Source organism: Magallana gigas, chromosome 7, assembly GCF_963853765.1.
Source record: "Magallana gigas chromosome 7, xbMagGiga1.1, whole genome shotgun sequence".
NCBI lineage: Eukaryota > Metazoa > Mollusca > Bivalvia > Ostreida > Ostreidae > Magallana > Magallana gigas.
In genome coordinates, this window is record NC_088859.1 from 33,944,244 (window position 1) to 33,959,809 (window position 15,566).

The following is a 15,566-nucleotide window of genomic DNA, read 5'->3' on the forward strand; positions in this document are numbered from 1 at the left end:
TCAGCCAAAAATTGACATTTTCTTATCTATTTACGAATGGGAAATATAGAGCGCATGCTTGAACAAGGAAATTTTTTTTTGTCACTTATTAGTCTTGGCTAGATACATCTCTGATCAAAATATTTTTTTTGTTCAAGAATGCCCTCTATGTTTTCGGAAGGAAAAACTGCTTGAAAACAAGCTAATTTATGCTAAAAATGCAAAAATGGCGGGAAAAGGTTGTCTTTACAATTTCATATTTCTAAATTGTGGGCACTTGAACCAAAATGAATATTACGTAAACACATCACATACATATCTGTACTAAGCAAACAAAGAATGATGGTAAAATGATGATGTTCATTTTAGGGGGCCATTTTAGGCCCTTATCATATATAGTCCTTTCTTCCACGCGTAATCAACAGCTTTTACGGCAGTTATGTTGACATGTGGAGTCATAGAACCCGCGACAAGTGATTTTCTTCATTGAAAACGTTGACGCCAACTTGTTTACCAGTCACAGAAATACCACCTTCTTTCCAATATATGTACATAAGTACTAATTATCACCTGCAATTAATACGATACACTGTGACATATAACGATGGTATTAAATAAAATAAGATTTAAGTTTGGACGACACAGCTGTTGAGAATGATCTTCAAATTAACATTACGACGTTGGCTCTTATTGTGACTTGAGAGATTTCCTCTGCTCTTGAACATCGCATACTTGGATTTAATATGTCTTTCCGGGTACCAAAAAATTCTCCAGTATGTATAGTCATGTTGTACGATTGTCAACTTAAATTTTAACGTCTGTCGTCGAGTTACTATCAATATAAAGAACTAAAATTCTTTGAAATGTAAACAAACTCAGTTTGTTGTAACGTCTTAATCTGAGTGCAGAGTAGAAAATACCAGGTTTATAACAAATTCAAATATGACAAACACTGTTGTTCTTTGTTTGTCTTCATGACGAAAAGAAACATTCTGTTGTAACAACTTCTACCATAATCAGAAGCATCTCTCGGTGAAGCATTGTTAAAATCCAAATGAAGCATTGTTAACATAAGAAAGGGAAAAATGAAATTTTAAAAAAGTAGCTAAAATCGAATATGAAGAGGTCTTACTCACAACTTGTGAGTCACAAGTGTGTCATTGATTCTTATCAAATAAATAAATTTTCACACTAACAAAATCAAGCGACACTCTCTAAAATATTATCTATTCGAATATCTATTATTATTATATCTAAGTTATAGTGCAAGATATTAAATTAATTTAATTTGTTCAACACAGACTGGAGTAATCTGTCCTTATAAACATGAATATTCTTTATAAAATACAGCAGAGGGCCAGATCAAGCAAACGTGTAACAGGGAAGAGTGCATTTGACCAGGAGAAACAACAGTATTACAGCTCCCTTGGTATCTCAAACCCATTCCCACCGCGGACAAGGGAGCAGCAAAGTAAGACAGAGGCCGAGTGGTCAGCAAACTACAATCAAATCTAACTGTAATTTTAGAAATGAATTTTTAAGATATAAATCATCACAAATGTATTTAGTAAGGAAAAACTTCAGATTTATTTTTAGTTTAAAAATAAGAAAAAGTTTCAAAAACTTAAAAATGTATATAGGTATAAAATTTAAATACTTTACTATATATTTATACCTAGATCTTATATTAATCGTTCCTGCTACATGTACGTTTGACGAGATAGAAGACTGCTTAAACTGAACTGTTGGCTAAAGCGTTGCTGGCTGTTTGCAGTAATGTATGTCAATTTTTCACAGATAGACATGACGGACACATTGCCTTCACGTTGCCTCCCCTTACCTCCTCTCTTAGAATAACATCGTGCCATAATCACGCAGAAAAAAGACGGGTATCCATCGCAACAGTTCCCCAAGAACCAGAAGGTGTTCTGAAGAAACACTCGACTGAAACTAAACAGATGCTGCAAGAACTCGACAAAGAGGTAGGAGAGACCGAGTCGACAGAGCAAACAATAACGGAGTTACCAGACAGGACACCGGAACCGGAAATACTGCATGTCTTTCCCGAGTTGCGCAATGGAGCCGCCTCCAAACCAGAGCGTGTACGTCGTCATTCATCGTACGAGCCTCGTTACTGCTGGTGCACGCGGTGTCAGATCATGTACAGAATGTACAAAGAAAACGACCACAGCTTGGAAGGATGGGGTAAATATCCTTGTTTCCACTTGTGAAAAATGCATGAATGGGCGTTACAACGCAAGTCAAATTTCCAAAATTTAGAATTCAAGGCCGACAACTGTCTTAGGAGAAAAAAAATTAGATGTGCATTAATAAATAATCAATATACGTGTAGAGAAATGACAGTTTAAAAAATATTAAATTCATAAAAGAAGAGAAATGCAATCCTAGAATTGGAATTTAAAAGTCAACAAATACACGTAAAATCACCGTTTAAAATTTTCGTTTTGTATAATATTTGCGAAAGATAAAGAAAATCTCAAAAAGTTTCGATCTCATAACTAACGATGAAAAAGATAGTCTTAACATGATTGTACTAGGCTGTTTCTTAGCATGGTTGTGAAAGTTCATATAATGTACACAATGTATGAAATCAATTATTGTTTATTCAATGGTTTCTAAGGAAAACGTACTACAATGTAGGCTGAGAGGATTTTTGCATAAAACTTTGCGCTGTTTAAAATTGAATCCTACATTTCATAGATTGTTATTACAAATTTATTTAATTAATAGGTTCTATTTTATTGCCCTATTAAAGCAAGAGATTTATTATGCCATATACGCCCTGTTTTTATTAATTATATGATATATACATGTAGTTTAATTCATAGCTGTGCTTTCATCAAATGAATAAATGAGATGAAAAAGTAATGGTTTTGTTGTTCTGCGAAGCAAGATCTCTCTCTCTCTCTCTCTCTCTCTCTCCTCTCTCTCTCTCTCTCTCTCTCTCTCTCTCTCTCTCTCTCTCTCTCAGCATATATTGAAATACTATAATAGATAGATGATAATATACCTACTAGGAAAATCAAGGCTGGCCTCTGAAAAAAATAATTTCTTTGCGCGAATCCAGAAATTTTGGAGGCCTAGTTTTGGTAAATTTAACTTTCTGATTTTAGATTTAGTAGTTTGAATTTTCCCAAGAGGGGAGGGAGGGGTCCGGGCCGTATATCTCCTCCACCTCCCGCATGCAATTATTTCTGGATCTGCGTGAATGCAATGTATATATTTCCGGCTCTTAATTTTTATCAAACAACTAAAAGCTGTGAAGAAAAGATACCAGTTGTAGCATTATCATGCGATTTGTAGCAGTTTCTTTCACCGACTCACTATGATCTGCTTTATCCTTAATAAAGTTTGATTTAAATTCTTTTTGTATAAATGTGAACGTGAAAAAGAAAACAAGAAGGAACTAATATTGTGAAAATAATATAATATTCAATTTGAACGTTTCACAATACTTTAGAAAGATATGTTTTGTAATATATGTGAATGATACATTGTAATGTAGATTCATAATATCATATATATACACATACAAATGTTTATATATATATAAATTTATAAACGACTCCAATCGATAGGATATAAAGCAAAAAGATCTTTTCAAATATCATATACATGTAACAACACATGAAATACACAAAGATTACTTCCCATACAATGCGCTCTTTCGTACAAATGTACAATGGTTATCAAATGTTTCGTGATGAAGTTATATCAACTATACCTAAACAAGTAATTGTTAAATTCTACAATCTTTGATCCAAAAATTAATAAAATTTCAATCTTCCCAATGACATCTTCGGATCTTCGACTTTAAAAAAATCATGGAGTGAATCTTTAGTGCGTATTTCCCTTTCAAAACTTATGAAAGCATCAAGATGGAATATATTTTTCTTTGATAGCCTATTGTTCTCAATCATACACTTGGCAGTAGAGAGTTCCAACCATTCAAGTCCTTGTGTCTTTTACACAAACAAGCAAGTAATATGTCAAAATCCATTCCTTTACTATAATTAAAACGTTAGGAAGATATTGAAGGTTTTGAGATGCCTAGGACGTTTACTTTTTAGCTCCATGAAACATACGGGTCTCCGTATCCGATGGCCGGCAGCTGACGTCTTGTTTCCATGTCATAAACATAGGGTCCGATCATAGCGGGTTGTGGGTAGGGTCTGCCGTAATAGTAGTCGGGTCCCATCTGGGTCTCCATGTATTCCCGCCTTTTGTCGAGATATTCTTTGTCATCATAACGCTCTCCTCCAATGTAGCATCCAGCCACCGAGTAAAACGTTGCAGAGAGTGCGGCGAGGATCATGCCGACCCACCCCAGGACGTACGACCAGCCGTAAGATCGAGTTGTAGCGTTTTGCAAGCCCTGGAAATAAAGGTCAAAAGTCATTCTTTAACTTATCAACGAAAAACAAAACATCCATGATATCGTGATTCATTTGGAACTAAAATAATTAGCACCCTTGGATACATAAGGTACTAGGTTACATTTAAATATTCATAGTCCTATATATGTAAATAACCTCTTTAAATAACAATGCATAAATCAAATAATAAATGATATGTTTATAAGGACAAACCTTTGGAATGATATCTGAATGACCTTTACAGAAAAACGAATATCTTCTACATTCATATTTTATATTCAAAACATGTTTGCCAAGACATCGGTATAAACAAACAAACCCCCGCAAAAACTTAAAACTCTAGAGAGTAGACTAATTTGGGCGGCTTTTTGATAGACGGGCCTTTGAAACATGTCATAAAAGTGCAGAGTTTAAGAAAAGAAACCGGTTTGCCGACAGAAGCCTATCAAAAGTTTAAAATGCAATGAGGAACAAAACCAGAAGAACCAGAATTACTGGCCATGAAGGATACTTCAGGTTCACGCACGTGCATGCATGAAATAAAGTGAGAATTAAGCCCAGATCATTAATTTATTTTATGAAAGACACTTTGGTGGCTTTATATTTTACGTTTTCATTTTTTGATAGTTCGAAATCTTTCAAATCTTTGTACAGGTAGATGATTCTAAGAAAGGAACATTATCTAAGATATTGTGAAATAGCAATCTTAATATTGTGCACATATTGTTTCATTCTGAAGAGGAATTTTTGCATTTTAATAAAAATTATGATTTCTTACAAAGTGTCTGAGAAATACGAATTTATTTATTTTAAAAATATATGCTGCAAAGTCTAGTAATATTAACGTTTTATAAATTTGATTTTTGACACAGTATCCCGTAGATGAAAATTGCATTGAATATTAGAGAACTGTTTGATAAATACTGTAATACAACAAAGAATGGGTCAATCAAATTAAATCAAGTTCAGGTAAAACAAGTTTAGAGGTAAATGAAAAGAAAAACATTTAAGGTGGTATATGGGACACCTGTCCATAATAATTTGGATAAAAGTAAAAAATACTTATACCGGTTTAGAATTCTTAATTTTTACAGTATTTGACCAAAATATGTTTTAAATTTTGTATAGAAAGGTAAAAAAAAAAATTATAATAGCCCCAGTGGGATTCGAACTTATGACTTACAGATTTATAGTTCACGCCTGAACCAATTGCACTACGCTGTTAGGTAACAATTTTGGAAAAGAAAACATTTATAAAATTGTTCTTAATAATATTTTCTATTTTTATCGAAAGTACGTCACAATCTGGAAACCCCATACCACCTCAACATGGTTGGGTTTTTTTTGTCCACTATCACACTTACTGCGCTCCACCTGGAGTAGAATTCATTAGTATCTTCAATCTTGTTCCTCTCGAGGTACTCTGCTCCATGGAAAAAAGCGATGGCCGCCGCAGTCGCAAATGCTATGGAGGAATAAAGAATAAAAGAAGTTAAGCTGGGTTTTTGTAACGTATATATAGAATGCTCAAATGTTATGAATTTTTTTCTTTGAATGTTACACATCCTTATTCAAAACCAGTTTCCATACGTGGTGTCAGTAATTTATTAAGGGTTCGTATAGCGTATGATATAAACGCTGTTTTTGATTATGAATAAATGCTGTTTTTGATAATTTTTAGATGTCAATTCTTTCATGAGGAATAGCTACGAAATTTTCGAAATGTCGAACCATCCAAGATTTGTAATATTTCTGCAAAACTAGTAAATGACAACTAGAGACTATTCATTCTTTCGTTAAAAAAGGGAACAAATAGTCTCGATCTAAGTGACTCTAAGATAAAAGATGGGGAGCATGCCTGATAGTATCGTTACCTGCAATGTAGGCGCACAGGCCGGCGATGTACGCCCATTTAGACCTTCTCCAGCAGCAGACGACCAGTCCAAATATGAATGCTAGCAAGAAGACTACTAGCGCCACCACGTAGAAGGCCAGGAAACAACGGGAGAGATCTGAACATGAGAAAATCCAAATCATTTTGAATTTAAAAAAAACAAACTTTTTAAACAGGCTTTACTCATTAATGTGTGGAAATCTTCTAAGCAGCACGTGCGGTCACAACAACTTTGTAAATTTGTAATATTATAGTTTGTATCTTTAGATTGAAATCATTTGTGTGGTGAGGTACTTTTTCTTCCGACTTACGGATTCTGGCCATGAACTCAGTGCTAAGTGTGATGGAGGTGGACTCAGGAACCTCATAGTCGATGTTGAAGCAGTAGTTGTCTACTACATCCTTGGCCGTCAGTAAAACTGTCAAAAAATTAAAACATTTTATCAGTGTTGGTTTGAAGTTATCATATCTCAACTTGTGTTTATTTGCAGCAAAGTTCTTGGATATACATCTAAATGATACAGAATGGACTCGATTTCTAGCTGTCTAACATAAACTTAGATGCATACAACCGTTTTTTAAATGAAAATTGATTATAATGCACAAATAAGTATGTCGTATAACTATTTACAAAAACAAATGAAGATTTAAAAAGACCAAATGGATTAAAAAGCACTTTAAGACTGTGATAGAAATTTAACCCGTAACCCGTAAGATTTGTCTTAAGTGTATTGGGATCGATGGCCGACAGTGATCGTGTTCCTAGAGACTGGGAATATTCTGTCAATAATTGATAGCTTACGTCCACCAAGGTGATAAAGCCCGAGAATACTTATAAATTAGGGACAGGTTACAAGATCCTTGCATAAACATGTACGTGAACTGTGCACGATATGGCTGTCTCGCCTATAAACTAGCAAATATATATATTCTTTACTCGATGTATATTCAAGAGTTCACGAAGCAATCCTTTAAGTTATCATGTATTATATGTATGGTGCACCAATAAGTTTGATAGATAAAATAACCTTGGTGGCAATACTTTTATTCAACAACAAAAAAACCAACCAAACAAACAAACCATTCATTGTGTAAATTCCAAAATATCAGTTTGAATAAAAAATATCTGAAATTCAGCGAGTTCAATGCAGTTATTATTTTTCTTCAAATGAATACACCACAAAAGCTAGTGAATGCGTGTCAAATTTCAACTGGTTACACTGTAAATAGAGGAAAATTATCCATATTCCCAATTAAATCTATTCAAGCTTTTAAAATGGAGTTCTTAAAACTTCGTCACATGTTAAGAAAGATGTTTTATTTGAAACGTAAAATCAAAAAATATTTTATGTACATTTTGCAACAATATCACACCCATGCTGCTGTCATCTGGGATAATTATACACGTTTGCATTGGGTGCAACAGAACTGTTTAAAGCGTCTAGTTAAACTGATAAACACATATTAAACCAATCTATAAAAATACTTCAACATATTTCTATTAGAAAATATATTGTTGCAAGGAAAACAGTTTGCAATAATGAATTTAAAAATTATTCACCATGTAATGATATCATAATACACTTTAAGAACTAGATTTACACAAAAAACATTGTTTTTCATCCCTAAATTAGTGTCCAATGAAGAGAAGAAGGAAGAGAAATCACAACGACTGGCCAGGTAAAACTTCAGGAAATCTGAATAAGGAAGTATTACAGGTAAATTAAATACATACGGCCTAGAATTTCTTAAGCCGATTTACTTTAAACCAGGATCGGCCTTTATTTTAATCCAAAGAATGTACAGATATTCGTGTTAGTGTTGTTGTTGTTTTTAAATAAATGCAAATGTTGGTATATCAAGATTTCAAAATACGTAAGTCACGAATGGGTATAGGCCGAAAATGGTATGGGCGCGGTTGTTAATGAACTATGACTAAGTTTGCAAGGAAGCGTTAAAATTTTAAAGTCTCTTTTTCACTTTTGAAACTACATGTACATGTGCCTTAAAACTTCTCTTTGACTTTCTCTGTGATAGGTCAAACTAGCATTGCCCGTTTCGTTTTTATTTACATGTATCCTGAGTAGCTTCATCCATTAAGGGAAATTGTAGACTAGCGAGGTACTGGAGCATGATTTATTGACTGTAAATATACGGGTCCACGGGAAGGCAATACAATACGCTTCAGAATTTTCTGTAACATATCTACCCGATTTAGTGCCAGATCGTTATGCCTTGGGGTATCACATTCATATTCTATCCGCTAACTTCATCACTTTTAAAATTACACATACCTACACCTGAACGCTACAAAAAGGACCATATACTCGCATAAGAACTTTGCTTGTGTTTTTGATGTTTTCAAACTCGTATCAACATTAATGTTTTGTTAGAGTCTTATATTATATTTTGCAACATATTGTGAGTGTTGAAGTCCTAAAAACGCACATTTCATTTGTTCAAGCGGAAAAAGAAAGAGTCGTTCACATAAAAATAATGAAGTACCTAATTGACGGTATGTAATGGAGGAAGTGTATCTGCGATTTAATTGTGTAAATGTTAAGTTAATTTATGCAAATTTCTGTGGTCCAACATTTTCAAACCAAGCGTGAGTAATTAGAAACACGTCACATGTTGCTCTGTAAAAGTGAATACGTTATAAACCTCCTGGTAAAGTTTTACAGGCCAAAAAATAAAATCTTGTTTGAAAAATACATGAGGTTCTTAATACAGGGTGTAGGTATAAGGGGGTAAAAGGAGGAGAGACATATTTTTTTTCAAAACTGAGATTTTGCAAAAATCAAATTTTTTCTCCAAGTTAATATAAGTTGATTGTTGTTGTTTAATTGTTAAGATCGTATATTGGTGATTAAACCCCCCTCCGTTATGAGGGAGAACCACATTTTAATGTAATTTGTTAACATTTGCCACAGAGAAACCCAAAACCTCGCCTAGAATCGGCAATAGCTTGAATAGCTTTGTATAAAAATCGCTCATCTTTAACATTCCACAAGCACACCCCGAAATTTGATCCTACAATGAAGATGGCTATGTAGGTCATGCGGTCATTTTCTCCTCTTCATCAATTAATTGTTGAAATTTTCTTTGAAACTTTTGACGAATACTGAGTAAAACTTTCTAAAGCGTAAGGTTTGGATGCTGTTAGTTTTTATTTTTCAACAGTTTATCAATATTTAAGAAACACAAAATGTTCATCCATTAAATCAACTTTTTATTTTAATAATGAAATTTCTTAAATGAATAGATGTAATAAACCACACACTGAATTATGATGTATAACCTGTTTGATATGGAAATGACGCGAAATGTCACATGTGTTGTCACACAAACAATTCACAGTCCTACGGCCAGAACTATTGGTCTATACAGGTAGGATCAGGTATTCAATCAATAAAAGTGGTTTGGAATAACACCGAGAGTCTTTTACTTATTTATATTTCAAGCAAATTTGGAAAATTCCACCCTTGGACGCATCGTGATTTTGATTTTGAGTCGGCCATTTAAAGGGTGGGGCCTCTGCCAAATACCTGTTACAGGTACGCAGTGTGATCAACCTTAGATTTAGATTCCGCTAAATAGATACTCACATGCTGTGTCGTTCCCAGGGTAACATTCCCGGAATATCCCTCTGTGTCGGGTGTGGGACACCCGGGCATTATCCGTCGACAATCGCGTGTAACCGGGGTCCACCTTAAATTCCAGCCAGTAGTCTGTCGCAAACGAAACTGCCAGAAAGACGATGGTGATGGGCCCCAGAATGGTGGCACACACCAGCATCACTGTCCCACAAGTACTGGTCCTCATGGTTGTCCCTCCTCTGTATCTCGCTCCCGGTAACCCGACAAAGTAACGACCCTCTGGTCCGAAAGAAGAAAAAAAAACAACACAACAGGCCAGGGACCCACGAAACAGAGCCGTTTAGAGCAAGCTCACAGACTGTGAAGAAAATCCATATATTGTTTGCTCACTGATCAGTTTACACTGAGGCCCTTGCAAAAGTTCCGGACCAATGATTTCACATAAAGGAGAGCCCTATTAATATGTTCGCCGTATTCTGTAAAGGTAAATTCTAACTTGAGGAGGCACTTGCAGTGCGAAAAAAGTTCGTGTTTTGAAGAAACGTAACCATTTCGAAGTCAAGCGTTCTATAATTTGAAAATAAACGTATTTTATATGAAAAAATTTAGCCTAGGAGTAATTGCAAATAAATTTTTAAATAAAGTATATGTTCGGTATGTATTATTGTGTCCCAAGTTTTCCATTATGAAAACACGTTGACTTCGCCGACCGCTTTCGTTTGTTGGTACATACCTTTAAACAATTATTATTTTCGAATTGAATATATTTACATGAATATACATGTGTAACTTGCTCCGTTTTGGAAATACAAGCGTTCGCGCTCAAGCTACACAAAGCTTTACACCAACTGGCGCACCGTGTCTTTTCCCTCTTATTATAAAGTTTTTTGCAGTTATATGTCGAAATGAACTATTTTTTTTGACCAGGCATTTAAAACATGCTGACGGAGCATATATAGTACCAGTAACCGTTTAGATTCTCAACTCTTTGCACCCCCCCCCCCCCCCTTCACTACTAAACATGTGCAATTTTTAGGCTCCATGTACAACATGCATTTTAAATCGATTTCTTAATTTCATGTTATTTGTAAAAATGGTTTACAGTCAGCAGGAGACTTAAAGCAGGTTAAACATTCATTTACTTTGAATTTTATGATAAAAATCTTGAGAATGTTAATACATACTAGTATATTATGGCAAACATCTAATTAACATGTCTTTGTTTTGAAAAAAATATGTGCATTTTATCATTAACAAGGCTTTTCGTTTTTCGAGGCCCCTGTTTCTGCATGTTGTTTATGGCCAGTTAGGCAAATTTGGAACGTTATGAATACGTAGTTAAATAGATAATACATGTCTGAGCTTTGTTGTTGCTGGCAGCACTTCGGCACATTTTGTCATTCATTGGTACCTTGAGTACTTGAATAAATCTTCTCCGGCTACAAGTCCTGTCACTGGCGATGAACTGTTCAAACTAATATGGTACATGTATAAATGTAACATAAAGATGCATATTAGTTGTTCTGGTTATGTAATCGATATCGAACTTTTCCGTGAGAGTGAATCATCGATCAAATATCTGCAGACCAAAATACCAAATTGCATTTCGTAAGACAACTTTTCGATTGAATGGCGCCAATGACAAACTGATATACATTAAAGACGAACCACTTGCCCAATGCTCTGATGTTACCATAGAGGAACCTAATAAGATGGGTGAATGGGTTGTGGGGGCTTATGCTATACCTAGGTTGGTTTTTGAGCAAATCTCATGTCTATAATTAAGTTTACTAAACTTTCTTGGATGGTGCAAATGATGTTACTCTAGACTTGGATGCTGTGAGCCAAAAATTTCAGATGTTGGAGGAGGTTACAGTTTTAAAAGCAGCGGCGTTGATGTCCATATGGGAAAAGAGTACCAATTCATTTTCCATAGGGCTCAATGTTAACCTAAACACACCTGGCTAGTTTGCTATTTTACTTACAGACATATCCTTGGTCACATTTGAAAGTTCATTCCAAGCACTAACAAAAACTCACTAGAAACATACATGTATAGGGACCCATTGCGTTTATGGGTCAAAATTGAGCTTGTTTACAACTTATAGCGACCCGCAGCAAATAAATCCAAGTCTCAAAATATTAATGACACCCACCCCGTATTTCAACCCCTCTTATTTCTTTACTTTCTGCAGCACTTCTTTAATCCATCATTGAATTAAACAGTGATAAATTGACTCAGAAATAATCATTATTTCAGCAATTAATTCAGCCAATCACAATAACTATACCTTTTTCTGCGCGGCTCAATCTTGTATTTTTTAACACTTCTTTGATGTCAACATCCGGTGCATTGGTACTCTCATTCCATATATACAAACTTATCTATACTACTTAGCTGCAGGTCTGTAGCTCCCGGTCTGAAAAATTCGGATGGACAACCTGGGAGCTACAGGGCCACCCATTGAAAAATTTATTGCGCAGAAAAACGTGCGCTAGTTATCGACTAATTTACCTTATTTATACGCAAATTCTGTGAAAACAATTAGTACCATTAAATTCTTCATGCAATTTACTACAAAGGTTTTTTTCAATGCTGCTTCATTAATTTTCTCCAAAATCGTTTCGGAGGCATTTTAACTGTGGTGAAGGCCTGTCCCGAGACACAGTTAGTTTATTCTAACTAAACAGAGTGTAGTGAAATTAATAGCATTGTTGTAGGCTTAAAGCTTGGTTATGTAAATGTCAACAATACGGTGTGTTGATGTATCTATTTTGTAAATATCCGATATCATATGCAATGTCAACCCGTGCACACACGGGGCAAAGTCTAGTCTTTTAAAAACATTGGTGAGCTAGCGCTGTAGCCATCATAAAACACAGAATTAAGCAGATTTATAAAACATTGGTTTAAATTTTTGAATCGATTAATTAACGATAGGAAGGCACAGTGGTGAAGTGGAATTATGTTGGAGTGGGGTTTCAATTTAGAATTGAGTCCAGAGTGGGCTTCATAACGGCAATGGCATAGCTCATGGACTGTGCCTTAATCATTATGTATGTACTGTAATTTCAATATCGATATGAAAATTTTCAAAAACCATTGGTACTGATTTTTCGCAATCGTATCTTCTCGGGCCTTTCCGGCAAGCTCGGAAAACATATCAGAAATTGTTTTTCGAGCTTGAAGGAATTTTAGAAAGAGCTAGCTATCTATTATAAAATTAAAATAACTTTGCATTATAATACCCAAGCTACTGTAACTTTTTTTGACATTTGCAATAAAACACAAAACTCCATGTGAAGATGATAAAACGAAATTCAAATGGTACAATTTATCTACAGTAGTACAGTATTCCCAGAATCCCCTACTATGGAGTCGAGCATGCGTATTCCAGTGAAAAAGACAAACGTAGTTGCTAGCGCTCGAGAGAGCACTAGCAATAAGTTTTTTGCCACTTTTATCTTTACCAATTTTTGTACATTGCAATTGATTTAAGTTACATTGTAAAGGAACGTAGCTGTAGAACTGTACTCTTTAGGAAAATCTGGGTTGAAACACAGTAAGTCATATAAAGCTATACATACATGTATGTGAAAATTTTCAATTTACGACACAATATTAAAGCGAGCGCTAGCTAGAAATGAGCTTAATAGATCGTATCACAGACACAGCATCGTTTTACAAGGTGTGTGGGGGGTGTGGGGGTGGAAGCAAAAAGCTTTAACAATAGAAAATTAATTTAAAAAAAGAAATAAAAGAAACATAAACAAAATACAAACTTCCCCGAAACTAAAATTCACAATCCATGGGTTTGGGGATGTAGACTTAAAGCATGCTTTCTTATATAATTAGATAATAGAATCTTCAGACATATTGTGAAAAAAAAAGCGCACGTTTTTGTGCACTTTAAATGATTTGTGAACGAGGAACTAGTTCAACGGTCTGTCGACCCGAATTTTCCTTTAGAGCTGCAAATCTGAAGCAAGCAGTTAAACATAAAAATCGAGATGTGAACGACTGATAGTTCACTCAAGCAAAGAGATGGTTTCTTTTCTCTGGCAATTCCACGTACTCCTACAGGTCGATGCGTCTGAAATCATCCATGATTCATCTAGATCTTTTAAACCATTATCATTATGATTTCACAGTTGAAAGAACGATATGATCGCATAATTATTTATTTTTATTATGGTTGTTAGTTTTTATTTTTATTTTTTTTTGTAGAAAAGGTAGATTGCTTACAAATGCAAATAAGGGGCTAAAAAAGCATATGATGAATATCTAATACAACATGCCTTTGACAGTCAGATACTTTGATAATTTTCCAATCTGATTAAAATCAATTGTGCTAATACGCTACTGTATCAGAACAGCTGTGTAAAGACATCACATTTTAATCAGAGGGATAAATCTCAAATATCTAGTATATAAAAGCTTTAAAACACATATAATTTTTGAATAAGTACTATTTGACTATTTTTTTTTTCTTCAAGAAAATAAATAGTTACAAAACTTGTGTGAAAATTGCTACTATATTAAATCAGCTGTACCAGTCCTGCATTGAATAATTGAACTATTTCCTGTAGGAGTTATTTAAAATAGAAGTATATCATCACTTATTAATCATAAAACATTACGTTGCTTGCGACTGCTTGTTGTAAGACTTCTTATTTAAGCTGTAAAACAAGCCATTGTTCTCTGTGGTTAAATGGACAACTTATAAACTGCAGCATCTGAGTACCCGGATAGAATGTCCACCACCACTTGACCGTCCTTGTTGTGCATTAGTACAGGTATCTGTACGGTATCGTATACCGATATCAGTCAACACGCTATTCAGAACTGGTCCACCTTCAGTGATTCGACCACGTATGTACTCTGTCCCGAGTTTTTGCTTCCGCCACTTTTCGCTTGATATTTCGATAATGATAAATACCTTTGTGCTCAAACTACGTTCATCCACTTGTATGAAAAATGTTCAGATTTTCTGTTTTGAGACGCCCCCTCTACCCTTCACACAACCCAAAATAGAAAGTCTACGGGGATTTTGCATTGCACCAGCCATGAAATAGCCCGGACGATAACGTTTAAAAATTGTGCGAGGTATTCCTAATGGTTCCGAATGGAGAAAAGATGTAAACATATCTCATTATAAATCTCCATTTGATATTTGTTTTCGTTCCTGTGAACTTTCAAGAGTAGAAAATGAAGACATTGTTGATATATTCCCTTTTTAATATCAATTTCAACTGTATCTCTTTCACAGGTTATATCTATACTACTATATGAAAATAATAGACTCGAATTTTTGGGCTTAATACCGAGAAATCAGAAGAGTACTGTCTTTTGTTTTATATATTCTAACCATCATTGGTACTTGAAGATTACCAATTTGTTTTTATTTTTTCTCAATCAAGCTTCGCTAATTAATAATCAAAGAAAATTCCTAAAAAAAATTCCGGAAATCATCTGAATTTTTTGGATTTTATTTGCGCATGCGCATTACATTCACGCTAAATCACGGGAGGCTCTTTATTTTATGTTTCCACAACATTACATTTGCTTGCATAAACTCAGAGACGATAAAACAAATGCGTGTAAATTTTGATTGGAAATTTTTTTCTGTTCATCAAAAAAAAAAAAAAAAAAAAAAAAAAAAATTACGGGAGATAACTCTAACACAGTGCATTTAC

At 34.5% G+C, this 15,566-nt stretch overlaps 2 protein-coding genes across 2 annotated transcripts; one reads left to right on the plus strand and one right to left on the minus strand.

Annotated features, from left to right (window-relative positions):
* Positions 1 to 403: 403 nt before the first annotated feature.
* Positions 404 to 2,766, plus strand: LOC136269858 (uncharacterized). The gene is made up of 3 exons (XM_066065287.1): positions 404 to 752; positions 1,330 to 1,450; positions 1,777 to 2,766. Exons 1-3 carry the CDS (start codon positions 723 to 725, stop codon positions 2,208 to 2,210), a joined length of 585 nt encoding a protein of 194 aa, XP_065921359.1. The 5' UTR covers positions 404 to 722; the 3' UTR covers positions 2,211 to 2,766.
* A 641-nt stretch (positions 2,767 to 3,407) lies between these two features.
* On the minus strand, positions 3,408 to 10,270 carry LOC105319129 (transmembrane protein 178B). The gene is made up of 5 exons (XM_011416536.4): positions 9,879 to 10,270; positions 6,582 to 6,689; positions 6,251 to 6,388; positions 5,741 to 5,841; positions 3,408 to 4,375 (listed from the first exon to the last, which is right to left on the minus strand). Exons 1-5 carry the CDS (start codon positions 10,093 to 10,095, stop codon positions 4,067 to 4,069), a joined length of 873 nt encoding a protein of 290 aa, XP_011414838.3. The 5' UTR covers positions 10,096 to 10,270; the 3' UTR covers positions 3,408 to 4,066.
* Positions 10,271 to 15,566: the final 5,296 nt, after the last annotated feature.